We start from the raw sequence: 22,264 nt of genomic DNA, 5'->3' as shown, positions 1-22,264 counted from the left end.
CCTTTCTTTGAAATGTTGGGTCTTAATGGAACAGGATATTTTGGACCCTGAGGACTTCTGCTTTTTCTAGCTAATAGCAAATGCACCCATTCTGTTGGGTATGGTATGTCGGCAAAAAGTAATGAAAAACATGCTTGGGTTGATTCAGGGATCAAAACTAAGGTAAAGAGTAGAAACAAAACCCCCAATATATCAGCAATGGAAAAGAACTGCAAGCATTTTCCTACCAGCAGAAAAAATGTAGGAAAATTGGTTTCTAGACTCAAATTGGGTGGAAAGTGCGATTATGCTGGACTAGAGATTTTTGTATATAAGCAGGTGGGGAAGGAGAGGGTATAGTGAGATCATGTTGGCTGGATGATGAAGAGGAGAGCAAAACTGCCACAATGATTTCTTCAGCCTCCCTAGATCTGTTGAGTCTTTTGTTCTACAGGTTTGTTGGTGACACATGAGAGTTACTGGGATGAATCCACTGCTTCTACACAGCAGTACATGTGAGTGTGACAGCAAGGTCTAACCTGCCCATGAGCCAGCGACAAAAGACAGAGCTGCACTTTCTAGCCATGAGCAACGTACAGTTTTGCCTGGAGGCGGGGGGGAAATTGTATTAACTTGATAACTTAGCTCTCTTGAAGTCCTATCAGCACAGATAGAGAACATGCCATTCTTTACTGCAACACAGCCAAAGTAAACTATCCCAGTGCCATATCAACTTTTGCAAAGGGAGGGGAAAATACTGACATGGAGTGGAAAATGCTCTGGCGGCTGTAGGTTTGGCCGGAGCACATGGCTGGTTGCCAGGCAGTAAAGGAGGAGCCCGCCCCTGCACAGAGGCAGAACACACCCTACAGGTAGCAAACAAACAGAACACAACCTGGAAATGAATGTCTGTGCTGAGACAGTGTGGATATGGAAAGAAATTCTTTAAAATAATAAAATAAAATATCTGTACCTCATTCTGTAGAGACCAGGTTTGGAAGTAGCAGACCCCTGGAGAATACTGCAGCCTTTTAACACTTCACCAATACATTTATCTTTCTTGAAGGCAGTGCAAGCATCAGAGCATGTGCTCCATTTTGCCTCATGATAACAACATTAACAACATCACTGAGTAGTGTACTCGTGCAAAATCTTTATTTGGAAAATGTTTTGTCTTGAATAAAAGCACTCCTCTGGTTTACTTTTATGCCCAGAAACAGTATTTGCATTGTGCAGGAAAAAAATACAAAAAAAATTCTTAAAACACATTCACTTTCTGATATCATATAAATAGTATTATAATTGCTTACATCTATTTCCTCTATTTTTATCCCACTAAATTTGCCTGTGGACTAGTGAGAGAAGAAAACCAAGGCAATGACATAGTATTAGTTTTGGAGAAAGGCCACAGTGTCTTAAAGTCAGTGTGGAGAATTATCTGTATTGTATAAGGACAAAGACACATGGATACTGATTCACTGTCTAGCACACATATCTCCTTGTTTTCCTTCCAGGTCAGGAATGGCTTTCAGAATGGTTCTGATTATTTTCTCTGCTGATCCAGAGCTCTAAGGAAAGCTGAGATTGTGGCTGTTAAGGGTAGAAAGTTCCTCCTTCATTTTATAATATGTATGTTATTGTGGTTTCTCTTGGCTGGGAAATTTCATTTCTATTTCTAATCTCAGCCATGTGTCGGTCAATTCTGATTTAAGTTCCCTTCACCCTCTCCCTGCTGTGTAGCTCTGCATGCCATATTGCAAGCATATTTTTCAGCATGGGTGGGTGGTAGCACTGTGGTTTGGGCTTTGCTATTGATATCGGGATTTCCCTTTTTCTTTGTTTGAATTTTTTTTTTCTTTGAAAACAGAATTGATGGTAAACAGGTTTCATTTAGTCCACGGGGGAGGGACAGTGAACATTTTCATGCAAATTTGAATAAGAAATCACAATTTTCCAATTTTTCTAATTAATTCAGTGATATATTCATCATCTCATGAAATCTTCAGCTTGAACCTTTATTTGGATTATGTAGAAGAATAGAAGTCTACATTTTGTAGACTCCATTTGTAATTAAAACCCACTCCAGTAAATTAGGACTCCAGTACTGTGGCTTATTGCCAGTGGAGGGAAATTAGGGGCTTGTTTGATCCGCAACCAAGAAAATACCAATGTCTTCCAAAAGGACAGCTTCACACAAAACATTCAAAAGTCTAACAAGCTGTCAGTTCTCTCCATTGCTTTTAGCACTGTTTTGTCTATCTTCTTGGAGCTGAAGGTTCCTGCCAAGTAAAGATTCATTTCTCACACATATTTGCCTATCAGATTTTGAAGCTGGACAAAAGCACTCACTTAGCAATTTCAAGAACTTTTATAATTTAAAATGCAAGAACATTTGATTTCTGCATTTCTCCCAATCACTCCACTGTTTATTTTTTTTCCTTTGAAAAGAGGCAGTGAAGAGCATATCAACATTTTAACCCAAAGAGAAGGTCAAGCACTATACAACTAATTTTCAGCTGGCTGTCCATGTGGCAAAGGCAATAGGATAGTGACTCTAGATATTTATATTGATTTGTGATACTAAACCGAAATATTTTGCAAAATTCCAATATTTATCCTTAAATAAGCTTTGATAGGACTGATTATTTTCTAAGGGTGAGAGGGTAATTCTGTGACTTTACCAATGTAAGCATTGTTGTCCTTCCTGTCTTCCCGGAGTCATTGGATGTTTCAGTACAAAGACTTGCTCCCCTCATCAGGAGATGAGTCAAGGAAACTTGATGGTTTTGATACATGATGGTGATTTCAATAAAGACAAACCTGTGGTATGAAACACAACAGCCCTTCTTATGCCTGCGGAAGGCTTCTTGAGTTAATATCTGATGAGTGATGCTTGCTCAGGTGCACTGTATCACTGGGCATTTCTGTCACCAGAGGTCTCAAGTCATTCAGAGGCATTTCCCTCCTTTGACTTCCCATCTCTCTTTTAGCTGTGGTGGTGGTGGCATTTCAAACACTGAAGAGCTCTGCTCAGACCGCACTTTGTCTACTTCCAGACGACTCTAAGCACGGAGGTTGGTGTGGGGCCCGCCAACAGCGATTCTTCAGGGAAACCAGCTTCCCGCCGGCGCTCGGGATGCGCAGGAGGGAGCGCGCTGCCCTCCCCGGATGGGCGGCCCCCGGGCAGAGCCCGCCCGGCCCCTGCTCCCCATCCCGTCCCGATCCCAGTCCCGCTCCCCATCCCAGTCCCGCTCCCCATCCCAGTCCCGCTCCCGGCCCGGCTCCCCATCCCAGTCCCGCTCCCCATCCCAGTCCCGCTCCCGGTCCGGCTCCCCATCCCAGTCCCGCTCCCCATCCCAGTCCCGCTCCCGGTCCGGCTCCCCATCCCGCTCCCCTGCCTCTGCCGCACCGGGAGAGGCCCCGTCCTGTCCCGTCCGCGGGGCTCGGGCCGTTCGGCAGCCCCGGAGTTCAGGGGTGGCTTCTCTTCCTCATATAGGATAGACTAGGAGCCTGGAATGTCGTGTTCGTTTTTATCTCCCTGCCACCAGCCGCTGTTACGGGTACCGGCCCCTCAGGATGTGACTGTCCGTTCTGGAATTCAACAGGGTAAAGGGAAGGAGATACCAGATCCTCTTTAGCCATCCAGGTCCCGAGTGTTCCCATTAAACATTTTTTTAAAATGTATGGACCAGTCAGGTTTGGGGTATTTTTTTGCATCAGTTTCTGAGAATGCTCATGAAACCAGAATCTTCCCCCAACCTCAGCTTCCTCAGCTATAGCAGCAGCATGAGCTGGATACACAGCACATTGTAAAAACATAATTTTCTTCCCCCTAGAAAAAAGGCAGAGTTCCTCTCTTTTCACTGTGCTTGCACTGCATGAAGCACTGGAAGCAGCCTGCTGCATCCTCCACCTCTGAGCCCACTCAGCCCTGAGCTCCTGCTGTTGCCACTACCAGTGACAGCTGTTGCCAAGACAGTTTTATGTACCCATTGAGACAGGCACTGGCAATCCCCATTTACTGGTTTTTAACCATGTCTAGCATAAAAGGAGCTCTCTGTTGACTTCAAACAAACAATAAGCTTCTGGAAAGGTGGTTCAGCTATGGTACAATACAGTCCATTCCAATAGCTGATCCATGGCATTGACACTATAGAAACACTGAGGCAAAATTGTTCAGAAAACTGTACCCTATGGATTTCTCACTTGTCTGTATCATAGTATCAAATGAAACCACTAATGTTGTTGGAGGAATACACCATTTCTAACAGAGTACTCACTGGTCAGTCACATACTACTGCAAAACAAAGCTTACCCACTTTTTAGGTTTTAATTTTTTGGTTTTGGCCAATAAAACTTTCTCTGCAATACTGTTGCCTTTTTTTTTAATGTGCTTTAGAAAAGTAATTACTTGAAATGACTGATGAAACAGACATATTAGAGAATCAATAAACCTATTCCTATCAGAAGGAAATGAAATGCTCAGAAAACTTCTGTTCCATGTAGACATAAACAGAAGGTAGTAGGAATGCTTATATGGGACAATTTACAGTTCTTCTGCAATCAAGATTAAATTAAAACTTTCAATTAATTGCTACACATCTCAGCTTGACTGGTTAGTGGGAAGATGAGAGTTGATGAAATTCTTTCAGAACTCTTTTTTATGGGCAGGATTCAGGTGGGGAGGCACCAGGGGAAAAACATGTTTTGTAGCTATTTACAAGTCCCTGGACGTCCTAGATGGTGATGAAGAGAGGTGATTATAGTAAGAGTGGTAGGAAGAGCTTGTCAACAACTATTGCTACACAGAATGTGCAAGAGTTAATAAAATAAATTATACACCACATTTTCTTTTCAAGCAAGCTTTAAATAGTCCATATGTAACAGAATCATGTGTTACAGACAAGAAACTCTTGCTGCCAAAACATAGGATGAGTGTTTTTCCCGATCGTTCTTTCCAAATTACAGACTTAGGAAAAAATATTTCAAGAAATTACAAGATTTTAAAAAATAAAATTATGCTAAAACTCAGAAAAGGCCAATAGAGTAGACTGGTGAAGTACATGAACAAGTAATCAGAAAAATATTAGTACACAGGTACTTACAAAAAACATACAGGAATGGACATAAAGGCTTTTAAGACAGATACTTAGCAGGCTAATTCAGGATCAAAGGGCAGAATGCATAGGCTTTATTATAAATTCTGTAATTCATGCATTTGTGTGTGCAGATAAAATATATTTAAAGCCATGTATTTAAATGCCATCAAAAAAACACCGAACTTCTCCCCAGCAACACCTGGTGACAGGGAAGAAGAACCCAGTTTTGCTTACTTTTGTGCACTGGCCTAATCCAAACTCATAATCTGTAAAAGGGAACAAAGTATAAGCAAGCAAGCAGGTATTTTATTAGAGCCACTCGGCAACACTGGGACAAAGACCCAAACCCACTTTTTGGTAATCAGCGTCCCTGGAATGGAATGGCAGCAGCACCGGCCCGAGAGTTCTCAGTGTGCTTCAGAAAGTGGCTCCAAGAAGAACGATCCAAGGGTTGAGTGGGAAAAATTAGAAATTAACCCTGTGGTAAATAGATAGATGGATAGATAGATAGATAGATAGATAGATAGATAGATGGCTTTTTTTCAGAGCAAAATAAGGTAGCACTACTGAGTAAGTGGCAATATGGTGTGTGCATTAAGATATACAAGTGAAATCTGCTTGGGGCACCTTCACTCAGAGGAATAAGTCTTCTTAAAATATAATTATAATTATAATAATAATAATAATACTTCTTTATACTTGCCACTTGTTAGCAATTGTTTACATCGTAGAAAAATAGATAGTATTCTGTAACAAGAAATATAGTTACTTTGTTAAAATGGGCTATTTTAAACCAGCTACTATTCTTTCATATAAAGAATTTAGCTACTATTCTTTCATATAAAGAAACAGCAAAACAAAAACAGGTAATACTGAGTGCAAAACAGCCAGTGGTATACTTTGCATTGGTTTGAAACATAGTTGCCAGCTACTATAATTACATGTTCTGTACACTGTACTACAAAAGTCTTCCATCTTTTGGAAGCTTTTGGGTTTTGTTTTTCTTCTTTATAGGTGGCAAGTAAGTATTTAATCCAAGTAAATTCAAACTCTGGAAGTCAGAGAGAATTTCACAATCAGTCTTTGCTACCATTCTTTCACATTCCTTCCCCCACACAGTGCAGCATCACTTTCTACTTATGGCCAAAAATCCCTTAAGTTAAACAAAGTTTAGAATGTAGATACTTAGAAGTTTAGCTTATAGATTCACATTCTTTCAAAAATAATTTCACAAATTTCCCACGTTTACATTTACACCAATGTAACACCTCACTTGATGCATTTCATTATCCTTGCTAAAGACTGAAATAAAATTCAGATGAAACCTCTTTGCCAATGGTAGGTATTGTCTTAAACACTACAAAGCCAGATGGTTCCAATGTAGAAGTCATTTTTCTCTGGTCTCCACAACAGTTTCAGACATGAATAGCTAATTCCTAGTGGCAGTGGTAAAGGCATTTTCAGTACACCATGAACATCACAAATGGAGACAATTCCAAATGTTAAAGAACAAAAACCAAACAAAAAGCACCCAGAAAAAAATCGGTGAAACATTCTTAGTAGAGCAGAAATTTCTCTATTCTCCTCTTCATTAATCTCACACCTTTTCAACTTTGGTGGGGTCATAGGTATCTGAAAAAAAAACCAAAGAAAACACTATTAATAATGTATTGTGAAATCTATTGAATATTTCCAGCTGTGGAAATGACACATATTTTCCCTAGTTTTTATTTTAAAAAAGAGAAGCTGATAAAGCTTGCCGCATGAAAGACACATATTGCATTCCTGACCCAAATTCTGTGTTTTTACCAGTATAATTCAGGAACAACTCTGATCAAATGCACGAAGATAGAATTTGGGAAGGCCTTGGGTAGGTAGGAACAAGCACACTGAATGCTAAGTGATTACTTCCAGTTTTCAGGTGTTTTGACAGGAAGAAAAAGACATAAGATTTGCTCCCCCTTGTACTGAACACTAAGGACCAGTAAATGCTTTAAGCATCCTAGCAGGGTGTGTAAGGCTGGCTGAAGGAGCGATTATGCCAGGCAGTCATCAGGGTCTTTTAATTTGATTGCATATCCTTCATTTCAGATTAATTCAACAGAAAACAGGAAAGCACAGCTGCATTGCATCACTATGGTTAGTCTGTCTTGCTTCAGTCTGCAAAACTGCAGCTCATGTTTCAGCCTTATTCACTAAAGCACTGGAATGGCTTGCTAACACTCTTCTTCACTTCCAGCCTCTCTCCTGCCAGTTCACAGGACATACCACAGGTTGGTTTTGCTTTTCCCAAGTCCCTGACAACACTCTTCTTTCAGATTTCTTAACTGGATTTATCCCACTGCTGGCCATGAAGTGAGCAGACATGAGCCTTTTTCTTCACCCTTGTCACTCTGGAACAGGATGGCAACAAAAAGGCTTTTCCCTGTGAGGTCTGCCTGCCCAGTGCCATCATGCAGACACCTGACTTGCCCTTGATGTGCATGGTCATGGCATGTAGGAGCCAGGGCTACCTAGGGAGGAGTCTGCAGGCGCAGAGGGGCTCAGACAAACCGGCAGTGCAGCCGTGCTGCCGCGTGCTGCTTCTGCTCTTACACAACCTGAGTATCTGTGCTAACCTTAAATGTCCCTCCCGTAGGCTGTACTCCCACTGCGCTCACATTTAAACAGCTGAGCATGAAAATATTCCACACATAAATATCACACTTTGGAGTAAAACATTCATCCTCAGGACTTTCGCGTTGATGTGAGTGAATGTCTTCATTCAAACATAAAAAGCATAAAAATCCTCCTGGGAAATTTTTGCTCCTATGTGCAAGTGTCCATCTGCTATATCCACACTCACGTCAAGGGGGAACTGGCTAAGAAAGGACTTCTGGATTGGCCCCAGTGGGTGGATTTGTGTTGCAGAATCTTTTATCACTTCTCTTGCCCACCCTCCTTGAGCTGCTAGTCCAGCCAAGAAAGGAGTCTGTGCCAGCAACACCTATGATTTCTGCTAAGCCTTTTCTGGTATTTCCAAACAGACACAACATGAATGCAAAAAATCAACAGGAATAAAGTTTTTGAGGGCTAGTGTGCTCTAGGGTAATGCTGCATCTTTTTAAGCTTAATGCACTGATAGTGTATGAAGATGCCTCTAAAGCAGTAAGATTTTTTTGATTGTAAATATTTTGCCATCTAAACTGTTAGAACATAAAATTCTGAAGTTTCTGTGACAGATTGACCTAAGAATAAAAATGGATTTGCATTTCAGAAACCTGATTTTCCTAAGGCCAGACACATTCACATTAACAGAATTCCCCACAAAATTTCAGGTGCTCACTATTTCAGGGAGTGGCAAAACAGGGGCGGGGAGGAAGGGAGAAAACCAAGCCACAAAACACAGAGCCTCTGCATGGCTCAGTATATTCCCTGAAAGCTTACCCATGCCCTCAGCACCCAAACCAAGGACACAAAAGTGCCAGACACAAAAGGCCAGGTCACCCTTTTGAGGGGGACAGACACTGGAGTTCTAGCACTGATACAGAAATGCTTATTCAACATTTGGTTAAGCTTATTTAAAATGCTCTCTACAGAAACAAAGCCAGATTAGCAGACTCATGTCTTCAAACAGCAAAGGAGAAAAGACATCCAATGCATTTGGGAACACTTAGAGATGTTCTCCTAATGGCAGTATTTGCATAGTAAGATGAGCTTCTTGCACTCAATTTTGGCAGGGCTCTTACTCTGAGATGACTGTTCGTCTGCCAAACTACATTATACATGTGAAAGCCTGTTTCTGCTAAGGGCTGCAGCCTCTGTGACAGGCCCAGTCTGCAATTATAATACTAACATCACCCTACCTTGCTCCAAATAGAGTGGCCATTTAGAATGGAATATTTGCTCTTTGAAAGCAACAAATACAATGGTTTTCCACACAAGGGTTAATTCTCATTTGGGCTTTCAATGGTACCAACCAGCTATTGCGAAAATTGGGGCGAGATTTGAAAGAGGCCTTCTTACAAACATGAATCTACAGTCCCTCTCTAAGGTGAAGCTTCTGGGGCCAGCAACAAATCAGGGTGTCTTTGGATGGGAAGAGGCCAGAAGCCACCTGCCCACCCCATGTGTGTCACCCTGGACATGCACAGCAGGAAGGGACATTCATGCCATCCAAACATGGGGAGGGCTGTTATGGCTGTGAGGGAGCTGCTGCAGTGGGAAAACACTGCAGAATATAAGCCTGGCATTGTCAGCAAGAGGGATAAATTTAGACCTAATTTACTGCAGAATAACTCTCCAATAAAACACACACAATCTGTTTTGATACATCCCTGAAGTCATGTCACCACAACAGCTATTTTCTTCACTCCAGCAGAAACCCCAAGGGAGGAAAGCATATGAAATGCATGTGGGGCAGACTAGACCTGATGGGTACAAGAAAGCTGAATCAGTCTGTTTGAAAAATCTGGTCTAGAGAAATACAGTTCAGAGCAGAAAGAGACAAAGATGTGGGATACAGAAAAAGACATGGAGAAAAAGGCTTCAAGGCTGCAGGAGTCAATACTTAGAACTCATAAAAGCATTTCTTTTCAGTTGGAATTGCAGAAATCCAGTTTAAAGTATAATTTAATTTATACTTTAAATTAATTATTATACTCATTTAATTTCAGTCCCTCTGTACTGCAAAACTGTGAATAGATTTTTATCAATAAGGTTAAATGAAAAACCTGTGCAGATTTCAAGGCAAAGTGTCAACTGTAACAGAAAGGATGGAAAAACGAAGGAGGAGATTAATATTAATTTAACAGCTTTCACACTGTATGTTTGCTCACTCCAATTTATTTAATGGACTAGACAGGTGGCCTGGGAGATTTATCTCTTTACACAGGTCTAATAGCAACAACTGATTTTCAGTTGTTAAAAAAATGCTAAATGAAAACTGTTTCAGAGAGAGAACTGCTCATGTTACTTTGGGGATGCATATGGACTACATAAGTTTATATGTTTTAGAGAGATCAGAAACACCAAAAAATGTTTAAAAAAAAAAAAGGTGTTCACTGAAAAAGTCAACTTTCCATTTGTCCTGGGGTTAATAGTTATTCTCAACATCTGATCTGGAAAATATTCATGAGAGAGAGAGAGAATTTCCAGGCCCCAACATGCAGCCATTTCCCAGAGGCTTCATAGAAGAACATCAGATTTTTATTTTTAGTTTCTTCTGAACTATGATATAGTATGTGTCTACTTAAGTATTAGAGAGGGGAAAAAAATTGGCATTCAAGAAACAGCTATGATTAAATCACCACATGTTCCCAAACATGGGCATTAGAGTGACTGTCTTTGAACTCCACTGTTTTAGCCTGGCCATTCCCTGAAACAATTAGACAGAGATAAGACCTTAGGGAGCACTCCAGGCCTCTGTGAATGAATTTCTGTATCACAAGTGAGTTTTACAGTAACAATTCCTAAAATGGGACCAGAGAACACTCATCTTTTCCACACGGAGAGCAAAGTGGGTGGCTCCCAGATGAGGATAGTACCACCTACAGCCTGTTACTATTTGAGCAGCATTACGTGGGCATAAGCAAACTGATCATGCCCATTACATAAGAAACGAGTACCCATCTGGATCTCCCATAACAGAGTCTTACCTAACGAAAAATCTCTGTCGATCTTCTTCTTGTCCATTCCACCCAAACATCCATTTTCACTGAGAGAGATAACACGCTTGGAAACAGCCCCTGAGCTTGCCAGTTTGCTTCCTCTCTCCTCTGATACCTTCGACAGCTTCTCCTCATCCACCTCCTCTGCCGAGTCTGCGCTCTTAATGCTCAGACGTCTCATGCGCGACACAGAGTCAACTTCTTTCATTCGCACCAAGCGGTCCATGGCAGTCCGGCTGGGTGGAGACGCCAGCTTGCCTTGGAGTGTCTCTATCACTTTTGAGGTGCTCCTCACTCTCTTTTCTGAATGCTGATAAGCAGCTGACTTGCAAACCAAGTTTTGGTCCTCACCTTGGCTGGGGCTCACAGGTTGTTCAAGAACTTGCTCAGTTAGCAGGGGTTTAGCGCTGGCCTCCTGGTGAGTGGCCTGGCATTCAACAGGGTATAAAGATCTCCCTCCTGCTCTGACAAAGAGAGCACTCTCTGTCCAGCCACACTTTCGTCTGCCTTCGTAAGAATCTTCCTTTTTTCCTTCTTTTTTACTTACTGTGCTCCCTACCGGTGATGACTCAAAGTCCTGAGCACCGTTTGAAGGGCTAGTGCCCAGGTGGGGCCCAACGTGGTCATCTGGAAGGAGAGACTCCACTGCTATATCTATACCTAAAATTCTTGCAGCTCTTGCCTGCAATGACTCATTCACAGGGATTTCCACTGCATTTGCATCCGAAGAGTGATCAGAGTTGTTAGCACCAGGTTCTGGGGCCACATCAAGTCCCACTGACCTTAAGTCTGGCTCAGAGCACCTTTGGTTCCTCTTTGTTAGTGACAAGCGTACTGCTGACCCTCTCTCTAATACCCTATCATTTGTGGGAGTTGCACCTTTGCTCAGTTTAACAAAGTCTAGGTAATTTTGGTCTTCACTCATCTCCTGCAAGACAGGGTTATTGAAAGGATTACTGTGACATGTACTACTTGGGCTACTGGACAAAACTCTTCTGACAGGGCCCTCATGAACTGGCTGTTTGCTTGTTCTGCTCTTGGCTTCCCCCATCCCCATTTCTGTTATCAGACTTCCATCTGCTGGCCTCACTCCTTCGCTGCTCCCTCCTGGCTTTGAAGACCTTTGAAAGCCAGCACATCTTAGCTCACCCCCATGCTCTGTCCCCATGCTCCAACTTTCAGACTTACTTTTAACCCTTCCTGACCTAATTACAGGCACCTCTGGCACAACCATTTCTGATTTCCCACCATGTTTTGGCTCCTGGTTTGACTTCTCATTTCTGGACTCCCTCCTCTGCATAAAGGCACCTGCCTGCAGAGGAGCTGCAGCACTTTCCAAATCTTCTTCACTGCTTGTGCTCTCCTCCTGCCCTTGCAGCTCCTTGTTAAAACTTTCTAGCTCACTTATTGCATCCCAGGGACGGCGACTTACAGGTTTCAACAGGAACTGCCCAAACGGTTCTGTACTGTTGCAGGGAGCACCTGGTTCTCCCTTAACTACATCTCCCTTGGAAAGAAGGCCATTTTCCCTCTCTTGGACAGGCACAGGCTGGCTCTGGTGGGCTTTAGGGGAGGGAGACTGAAGGACTGAGGTGGCAGTTCTAGAAAATGCACTGTTGCTAGACTGGCTGAGGTGAGTCTGGCCCTTCATACTGTAACTGTTCTGCCTGCAGCCTCTCTCATCAAGAGGTGACACTGGCTGTTTTGCCCCCACTGTGGATGTTGTACATCCTGGGAGTTTTGGAGATAGCGGTTTGCTGCTATCAGGCTTCCCAGGCTTTGTACCATGGAAGAATTCTGGGCTCTCAGGTTCTTCAGAGAAACTTGTCTGTGTCTGCTGGTCTTTGTACTGATCACCTGGCCAGGAGCCAGAATATTTGAGCTCTCTGTGTTTTGTAGGCTGAATAAATCTGAGGTCATTCATTTGTTTGAACTCTTCTGGTCTCCACAGCTCTTGTTTTTGTAACTCATTTTTATTGGTCATGCTTCCTGTAAGCGCTTGTAACTCCAAGTCTGTTGAAGACATACTTAAGAGACTTTGTTCTTGCAAAGCCCCATTGTTATCAAACCTATTCTTATCAGGGCTCTGAGTTATGTTGTTGTTCCTATCTGTATCTGGCAGATTGGATTCTGATTTAACTGGGATGGAGACCAAACAAAATATAGTTTCATTCATTTTTTTCTTTGAACTCTTTTTGCTCTGCATCCCAGTTCCAGGTTCAAACTTTTTCACTTTTGTAACAGTCTCACAGGTGCTGTCCATATGTGAATTTCTTACAGAAAGTTTGCCTTTCGTGTACTCTGTGCTGGCTTCGTTACGGGGGCTGTGATTAGTTGCTCTACAATTGTCTCTTTGGTCCAGCAAGGCACAGTTTTCCTGATCTCGGATGGATGGTGCCAACCATCTGTTGCTATGGGTGGAGCTGTCGGAAGCTCTTTCTCCCTTTGCAGAACTGGACAATTTTGATGCATCCACAAAGGCACTGTTGTACTGTACTTCAAGATTTCTCTCTTGCAAAGCACCAGAACTGGGACTACATGCATTTTCAGTGTGGTTAGAGTTGCCCTGCAGACCTTCCAGTGGTGCAATTTTAATGTGTCGTATCCGAGGATCATCAAAGGGAATATACTGAACGGAACGCAGATGGTCAGCAGGGCGCCTTGCATGGCTTTGCTTCCCATGAGGAAAATGGTTGTCTTTGCAAGGGTCACCCCCCACTTCAAAAGTATTCATTGCTGGTCGTTGGGAGGGGACAACCCGCTCTGCAGGACCCTGTGGATCGCTGCTGGCGCAGGTATTGGTGTTAGGCACTTCACTGGGGGAATGTGGGGTCACGTGTTGGTGAGGTGGGGATTTGTAAGAAGGAGGAGGTACATACATTGGGGGCTCCAAACCAGAGTCTGGAATGCCAGCATCTTGCCTTGACTCATTGACTTTGGCTAAGTAGGAGATGGGTTCCTCTTTCTGGTAGTGGTCCTGGAAACCCACGGTTTCTGCAGGTGCCCTAGTCTGCCGCTGCAGTTCATAGGATGGAGGCTTGAGAGGTCTCCCATACTTGGGCTTCACCAGGGGAAGGAAATTGCCTCCTGTTCCATGGTGCTTGGCTGGTTCCACACCCAGTCTGTTTGGGGGATAGGAGGGGGTTTTAGTGACACTGAGTGAGTTGTTACTGTTGGTCAGGGAGGGCATTTCCACGCACCTCATGCTCTCAGGTGAAAGGACCCTCGGCAATGACTGCGATTTCCCCCTGCTGTGGGTGCTGAGCACGTTGTCTCCCAGGGTCAGCGAATACAGCTCTTGGAGCAGCTTCTCCCTGTCACCCTCGGACATTTGCCTCCCTACCTTTTTTGGCTGGTTCCAGCTCTCTACTTCCAGACTTTGCCATTTGCAGTCACTGGGCACTTCACAGCTTTCCTGCAAGCCGCTTCTTCTGGCATACCCTGCACCTGTCCCCACCTTCAGCTGATTCTCCTTGGGGTGCCGGGGTGCCCCTGGGGCTGCAGCCAGGCCTTTCATCTCCACACTGGCCTTCTGGGAATAGCCCAGTAGCACACTGAAGTCCTGTCCTCGTCTCCTCCAGTAGGCGAGATCTTTATCAGTCTTGGGCTGGGAAGACCATGCTAAATGAGGCCTGTCATAAACCCTGGGGAAAAAAAAGCAGTGTCAGAGGCAATGTGCACAGGTGCCTGTTCTTTCTACCATGGGTAAGGCCATTAGGAGGTCAAATGATGAGTTATGCCAATGGGGTTTTGTGTAATCTATTTGCAACCAGATGACAATTTTAATGAGAGGATTTAAAAGTCAGTCAATTAACATGGGTAAAGGAAGGGAAAGAAGCTCTTCTGACATGTTGTTAGCTATGCAAAGATGTTAGAGAGACAAATGCACACAGTTACCTGCTGTGCAAACACGCACATCCCTGCTTGATGGACATTAGAAAATTCCCTGCCCACAGCAGGGGGCTTGGAACTAGATGATCTTGAAGGTCCCTTCCAACCCAGACCAGCTTCTGAACCTAAGATGCCATTCCAAAACCAGAAGTGACTGTCTTAAATTACTTCTGTATCCTGCTAAATCAAAATATATAGACGTCAAGAAGACTACTGTGGTATTCAAATTTAATAGGATTCCAGGAAGCAGAGGTAGGGAGAACAGGTAGGTGTCTATATCCTAAGATTTCATAAGATATAGTCTGTAAGAAACATGATTTGCATCCTGGTAAAAGTGCTGAAATTAAACATGTCAGTTCCTGAATTGATTCCTGTTCATCTTTCCAAGGGAAAAAATTTCTTCAGTGTGCTTTGGATTAAATGACACATGTCACAACAATGGTGATGTATCAACACAATTCTGAATAAGACAGAACCAATATTTAAAATGCAAAATACTTCGAAAGAAGTATAAAATTCTTAAATAAAAGAATCTATCAGTGAAATATGAAAGACATTAGACATTGCAGATTAGAAATTCAGAACACAGATTTACATGAACAGAATAGGTTCATTGTCTGTTCTGAACAGAGTGTAAACTGTTTTATACATTTCTGCAGAACAAAATTGGTACCCTTCTATATAAATAATTAATTTTCTACTTGAATTGCATTCTGCTATTCTTGTACCTAAGGTGTCCAACAATATAACTGCCTTTACACTATGTGGCTGCCACCAGCATAAGACTGGAAAGAAAAATCAAAATTGACAGAAATAGGACAAGTATCTAGATAAAACCCAAGAATTTCTTCCTCCTCCCTCCACCCCAAGGTATATAAACAGTGTCATCTGGCTCTTTTTTACTAAAAACATGATCTATTTAAATGATATATTTAAATAGGACTTTGTGAAGACATAATACAAGTCAAAATTCAGAATGAAAATTAAGCCATGCAGATCCACAGCAATTTTCTTTTATGTATATTACTTTCATCCTATGACTCTAAAAGTTTAAAAACCACACTGGGATAAAGAGCATCTTGTTCATATTAATTCAATTGGATTAAGACTGAACTTCTGAACAAAATGTTCTGCCTCTGAAGCATGAAATACAGTGTGAATGCTGAACCCCAAGAAGGAACAGACATCTCCATTAACCAATGAAATATAACAGGACACCTCCTATATCAGAAGCTGACTGTAGTGACAACCAACACTTCCATGTGGAAACATACAGCTGAACAAATGCTGTTTTCTACCTTTTCATCTCATCCCCATACTTCTGTGGCAGCATTTGTATCTGTGTTTACAAAATGAGGTGAGAAACAGGGTCCAGCAAGAGTGAGGAGAAAATGAACAGGTTGCTCTTTCTGATTGATTTTATTCATCATTGTAAAAGGGTCTACAGAAATTGCAGGAAGTACAGTTGCAGATTCCAAGATCAGAAGAGACCATTAGAATTATTTAGTTTGACATCTTGCTCAGCACAGATCATCACACTTCTCCGAGATGATTCCTACTTAAGTGGTAGCATCTCTTAGAAAAGAACCTAAAAATTCTGATTTTTAAATTTCCCGTGATGTTGCAAAGCTTAATTCACCATTTAAAAACCCCCACAAATTAACCCAAAATCCTTTTCAACAGAAAGAGAGAAAGCCCTCCATTTATTAAAAGCTGTATAAAAGATTAAATTTATTTTTAAAGGTTAATAACTAGGCTCCAGTAATGAACTTCAGAACATGATACAAACCACTGTGTAACATGTACTATGTCATTATTGCAACAAGACTGTAAAAAAGACATTTAAAAGGTGGCATTTAGAACATTTTAAACCTGATCCTTTCTAAGATCTACTCATAGGACAGACAGTATCTGTCTCTGTAAATCCTGGCTAAGGCACTAGAAGTGGTTACACAGCCAGCCTCTATCAGGGGCCCTGTAAACTTCTGAAGATGACACTGCACTGTGTGAAGAGGATGCTCCAAGCACCCTCCAGTGCAGCTCCATCCTGAGGTCTCCTCTGCTCTCAGGGATGGAGAGCAGCTCCTGCACCCCTGCATGCAGGCAGGCAGGAGGCAGTGGGGCAGCACAGCACAAACACACTGCTGGTGGCCACAGCTGCAGCAGAGTGCCTCGCTCCTGGACATGTGGCACTTCTGGGTCTTGCAGTCAATGAAGTGGTGAAGGGGAAACTTCCAAGAGCCACTCCAAGTTTGAAATGCTTCACTGCAGCCTCACCAAAGGTGAGGTGGTGCCTATCACCAAAGAGAAGACTTCACAGCCCCTCTATACAGCAGCTCATCTCAGACTGCCTCTATACAATTCTGTGTCTCTCCAGGATGTGCTGGTGCTGATGCACAAAGAAATGCACACCAGGACACAGCAGCTTCCACATGCCTGACAGCTGGGAGGAGGATGGAGCCAAGGATGGAGCAGTCTCATGGGACCAACAGTGGAGATATAAGTTCCAGGGGCAGAGTGGTCCCAAGGGATCAAGGAGGTGGGTTTTTAACATTATGAACTCTTTTCTAACAGGCCTCCTTCTAACGAGTATCACATTTGCTCTCATAAAGTGCTTTGAATTGATTCTATATAAAGTTAGTTTAATTAAAATGGTTTAAAACCCCCAAAACTATTTCTAGCTTTCTGTGAATTTTAGGCCTTTACAAGAAATGAGGCCATAAGTCCATGCTGCACTGGCTGTATGACCACATTCCACTGAGCTGTCTTGCTCAGAGCTGCCCTTTTCCCCTGGGGTGACGCTGGACCAGCAGGACCTCACATGATGCAGATAATGGGGCCAAAAGTGAAGCAGCATGGCACAGGCATCGAAGTCCAAACCCTGCAGAATTAGGCCACTGCAGGGCTATGTAGGGAATGTCTGTCCCTGTTGCTGGCTGCTAGCATGCAAGTGGAAGGTGTTGGGGCCTCAGTAGCTCATCCTGCAAGAGCTGTTGGCACAGACTTTGTGCCCCACAAACAGCACTGTTAAGAAAGTCAGCAAGGTGGAAAAGTTTTCAGAGCGCTGTTCTGGACACTGGCAGCTTCTGTTCTATTTTGAGATCCTATCCTCACATACACTCTTCTGAGACCCAGCATTGGAAAACACCAGTATACTTTTCTAATTGTTCCAGCAGGTGATCTCATTAATGATATCTATTTATCACTAAATTTGCTAGCTACTAACAGTTCCTCCCACACAAACAACTAAGCAAAGTGCCTCTTCTCTCTAATTAGAACAGAATCAGAAGGGAGTTCTCCTGTGAAGAGAACTCTCATCTATACCCATAGGATCAGCTTTCCCTTTTTTTTTTTGAACTTGTTTCCTCTTCCAAATCTTTACTGTTTGGCCTCTGAATGCTCAGTTAAGCAAGGACAGCCAGAAGAGCCCTCCCACCATCTGCTCCCTCACACCCTGCCTGAAGAACAATAGGATGGAGCCAAACACCACTTCCCCATTTCACTGGAGCATCACTCTCCCCTCACGAGCAGCAGGAGCAGTGGCTATGAAGACTCCACCCTCCTCAACAAGGTTTGATTAGCAGAACAACCTTAATAAGCAGAGACAACAGCATCATCCCCTACCATCACAAAACACCACAAGTCCTGCAAAGGCAGCCACGAGGCTGGCAACATCACCCACTTCCGTGGTGCATGGGAGATGATTAGTTCTACATCAGTGGTGTAAACAAGAGCATGGTGTAGATAATTCCCTGGACAAGGAGCCTAAGCCATGCTCAGAGTTGCTGTGGAACTGTTGCCATCCCTGAAGGAGAGACACAGCCTGCTCAGGCCCTCTCCTGCTCTGTGCTAACTGGGAAAGCAGCACCAAGAAATGGTGGCAGGAAGCCTGCGATGCCCAGGGAGTAACACTTCAAAGAGAAGAAGTAAATCTTCTCTTTGGGCCCAAACTGTCCCCAGGTCTCTGCAGTGTGCAGCACTTTCCCAGCCTGGGAACCAGAAGCTGATTTCCCAGAGCAGTCCAGAAACCAACAGCGATCTCAAAACGCCTGCTGGAGCTCAGCACAGCCCGCCTGCCAAGGCCTGAGCACGCCCAGCTGGGCCAGCACAGGTATCTTCTGTCCAGCTTTGGAGCAGCTCACACGACACGGCAGCCTTGTGACTTGGGAGTGGACCTGGAGGGGCTCAGGAGCTGACACAAGGCACTGCAGTGCTGTGGCTTCCCCAGATCCAGCCTGGAGAGCTCTCTCCTCCCTTCCCAGACCAGCCCAGCCATGGCTGTATCACGCTCCACACCAGAGGCACTCCACACTCACAGGCATGGCAAGGAAGGGATGATACAAAGGTTTTTCTAGCTGCTAGTCCCTTGTGAGAGCTCCCAGTATGCTCACTGGGAATCACAGTTTGCTGTAACAGTAACAGCAAGAAAATATTTCTATTTTATGGAAGTGTGACAAAGCCATTTCCAGGGTTGTGTTCCCTATGTTATGCGGAAAAGCCACTTTTAAAAACCAGGATTAATATTTAACTATGCTGTAGACTGGCAGGTCCCACCCCTTGCATTTAGAAAGAGATGTTTAAACTGTTAGAAAGCATTATTTGATATTTAGCCAAGGTCAGCAACTACAGATATCTCTTCCATATCCAAGATGTGGGGCAGATGTGCGAGCCCCTGCAGATGCACCCAGAGGAATGGGAAGCAGGGAGGCAGCAGCCCTCCCAAACCCCTGTGCATCCACACAGGCTCTGACAAACAGGATGCAGAAGCAGCAGTGCTGTGGTAGCTTCCAGCCTCACCCAGCCAGATCTTCTTCACAACAGTATTTCTCCACACTAAACTGAGCATCAGCTTCAGCACCACTGCACACTCTCTTCCTCTGCTTCAAAACCTTTTCCATTCTTTTTCAGTATCTTTCCTCACTTTTTTTGTTGTCCCGTTTTCTTCATCCAAAACACACCAGAAAGGATCCTCCCAACTACCCTTACATCTGTGTTCTGTCCTTCCTTCTCTAGAATGGATGGTTCCACCTGGAGACCTTCACCAGGACTTGCTGTCCTATGACTGCTTTAGAGGGCTCACATCTCTTCCTGCCCATTATCCTAACTGGCAACCAGCAGCCATTCCTGCTCCAGGCAAACAGACTTGCAAGGGGAAAAGATGTGAAGGGAAAGAGCAGACAAGCCCAGGAGTAAGGGACACATGGCTTTGCCACATGTTACTGAAGGTCTTTGTAAGAGGACAAGCTCCCAAGGTGACAGCGTTTTGCCCTGCTTTCAGTTTCAAGCCCACTCGGCAGGAGGAAGGGGCTTTTCCTTGTAAACCATCGTCATACTTGGGCTGGCTTCCAGTCCTGCTCGAGCCCCTTTCCTTTGTTCATCTGCAGCACTCAAATAGCTGCAGAACAATGGCCGAGTGTCGGTGTGTACACTGGGCTCTTCCTGCCCAGCCGGCCCCAGCCCCGCTGCGCACGTACCCGGTGTCCAGCAAGCCATGGCCGTGCAAGCACGTTTGCTGGAGCGACAAGAGCTTCCACTGGCTTGGAGTTGTTTATAAAAGAAGTGCACAGGCACCTTCTCATGTTTACTCCACAAGAGCAGCCTTTAGGGGAGCAAGCAAGTCTTCTATGAATGCAAATCACCCACCAAGAGCTGCATGTGGCCGAATCCACAGTAAAACCTGGGTGTGTAAGTGGCAGAAGTAGCTGGGTGCAGTTTTAAAACTGAAGAAAAGGATGACCTTTTTCCCTTTTTTTTCCCCCTGTGCTACAACTAAGCTTTCCTAAGTCCATCAGAAAGGCCTTTCTCATACAGACCACATTAGTAAAACATATTTTCCCACACTCAGGCACTTCCCATTATCCCAGTATTCCCAAAGGCCTTTCTCTAGCAGAAGGTGAATGGATGTGCCACTGGATGTGGACATCCAGTGAATAGAAATGGTTACTAGGATGGGAGCAGGAAAGGATCACAGGAAGGTGTTAAGGGTTAGAGTCATGATTAGTTACCTGTTGAGACCAAAAGAAAGAGAAAGCAAAGCCATGGCATGATGCTGAAACTTACCCCCCTTCTGAAGTATGAAAAGTGGACAAACCCTGAAGGTCATGGTGGTAACCAGGACCTGCTTGTCTCCCTTGGCTCCCATGGCTGCTTTCAGTGCTGCTTGAGCTGGTTTTCACCAGTGGTTTCTTGCTGTAGGCCCCAGCTCTGGATTCTGCTTCAATCCCATTCAGTGCTGCTCTCTGAGCAGATCTGTTCCCTGTGATTTCATGCCGGTATCCATCATATCTGTTCTCGTATGAAACAGGGGGATTTTTTGACAATTTGTATCCATGAGAAATCAGAAGGTCTTCAACACTGAACATGTTGTGCTGGTTTCACTCACAGCTGTGCCATCAGAAAGCTCCTTCCAGCTGGACCCATCACTACAAAACATAACCAAAAACAATCAGAAGTCCACTTTAGACAAGAAAAAATACCTCTGATCAGCTGGTAGGCTCAGGAAGCTAGAAGTCTCATCTTCTTTAAACAGTTTTTCACCCTCTTAATAAAATAGATGAAGTAAAGTGCATGCAGATGCTGATGAATCATGTACTGTCCTTCCCTAGACAATACACCTCCCTGCACTCAGCCAAGCAGCAGATGCTGTGCTGCTGCTGCTGACTCAGTCCCTTTCACTCAAGAATTCACTGGTGATTGCAGCTTTCAGGTTTCACTAATGAGACCTCAAAATAAAAACTTTGCACTGGAGGTAAGCCTACAACTTGAGCAGGCAATTCCTTAGACAATGATTTTTCTCCAGTCATGTAGAGGTGTGCTCTGTATTATGTTTTCAGTTGCTGCAGGAGGAGGGGGTGGATTACAGAGCAATAAGCCTCTCCCTACAGCTCTGCATATTCCAATTTAAAAAAATGTTCACATGAACAAGGACAAAATATGCATAAGAACAAAAACGAATTATGCAACCACATGAGAAACCCAGGTAATATCATGCAATACCTCAGCTAAACAGTCCTTTTTACAGATTACTTTCTTTTCTCCCTGCATTGGTCTGCTGCAATCCTCAGTTAGAATAACAAAATCTAAGATTTCAAGTATGCTGTTTTTACAGCACACTTCCATTGTGTAACATGACTGTAAACAACATGTGATGCCCGTGTATATTGTACCTCAAGGATCTGCAAGTCACAGGATGGTCAAGATTTTTCTTCCCCAGTGACAGCCCTCAATTCTGCACTGACTAGAGCAAAGATCCAGCAAACTGAATTAGTTGGCTGAAAACAGTCTCTATTGTCTATACCACTCTCACAGCTTATAATGGCAATTATAGAATACCCATTCTTCCAGAGTTTTAAAATGTGTGGACGGTAATGTTCTGTTCTGAAGGCTGTACAAAACAATGGACCCATCCTGATACATTCCTCCCTGTCTGAACTGTGTTAACAAAAGGAAGAAATTTTTAAAAGGTGGCTGAAAAGGTAAAACACACAAAACACACAGAAATAGATGTATGTAAAATATAACGACAAGATTATTTTCCCTGCATGAAGAGTTCATTTAACACATGTAGTGAATACTTGTGTCCTTGGTAGCAGCCAGTCCACCTGAGGATCATGAGCCCTGCACTGGCAGCTGCTTAAAAGGAGACTG

General features: G+C 43.6%; 1 protein-coding gene across 9 annotated transcripts in view; it reads right to left on the bottom strand.

Moving 5' to 3' along the window:
- Nucleotides 1-4,825: 4,825 nt before the first annotated feature.
- JCAD (junctional cadherin 5 associated) overlaps nt 4,826-22,264 on the bottom strand; it is a 59,914-nt gene continuing 42,475 nt past the window's right edge. For 5 of the 9 annotated variants that reach the window (XM_039704405.1, XM_039704379.1, XM_039704396.1 and 2 more), the window contains 2 exons: nt 20,678-21,039; nt 10,605-14,370 (listed from right to left, as the gene is read on the bottom strand). In XM_039704405.1, the coding sequence (XP_039560339.1) occupies nt 10,620-14,370; nt 20,678-20,979 (4,053 nt within the window). In that variant the 5' untranslated portion in view covers nt 20,980-21,039 and the 3' untranslated portion in view covers nt 10,605-10,619. Of the gene's footprint in view, nt 6,711-10,604; nt 14,371-14,623; nt 14,773-20,677; nt 21,040-22,264 lie in introns of those variants that run through there. The other 4 variants (XM_039704420.1, XM_039704413.1, XM_039704441.1 and 1 more) reach the window with 4 other exon arrangements.

The sequence above is a fragment of the Passer montanus genome, unplaced genomic scaffold, assembly GCF_014805655.1.
Source record: "Passer montanus isolate IOZ18808 unplaced genomic scaffold, ASM1480565v1 scaffold10, whole genome shotgun sequence".
Classification (NCBI taxonomy): Eukaryota; Metazoa; Chordata; class Aves; order Passeriformes; family Passeridae; genus Passer; species Passer montanus.
Note: the sequence above shows the minus strand (reverse complement) of the source record. Positions and strands in the feature narration are given on the sequence as shown.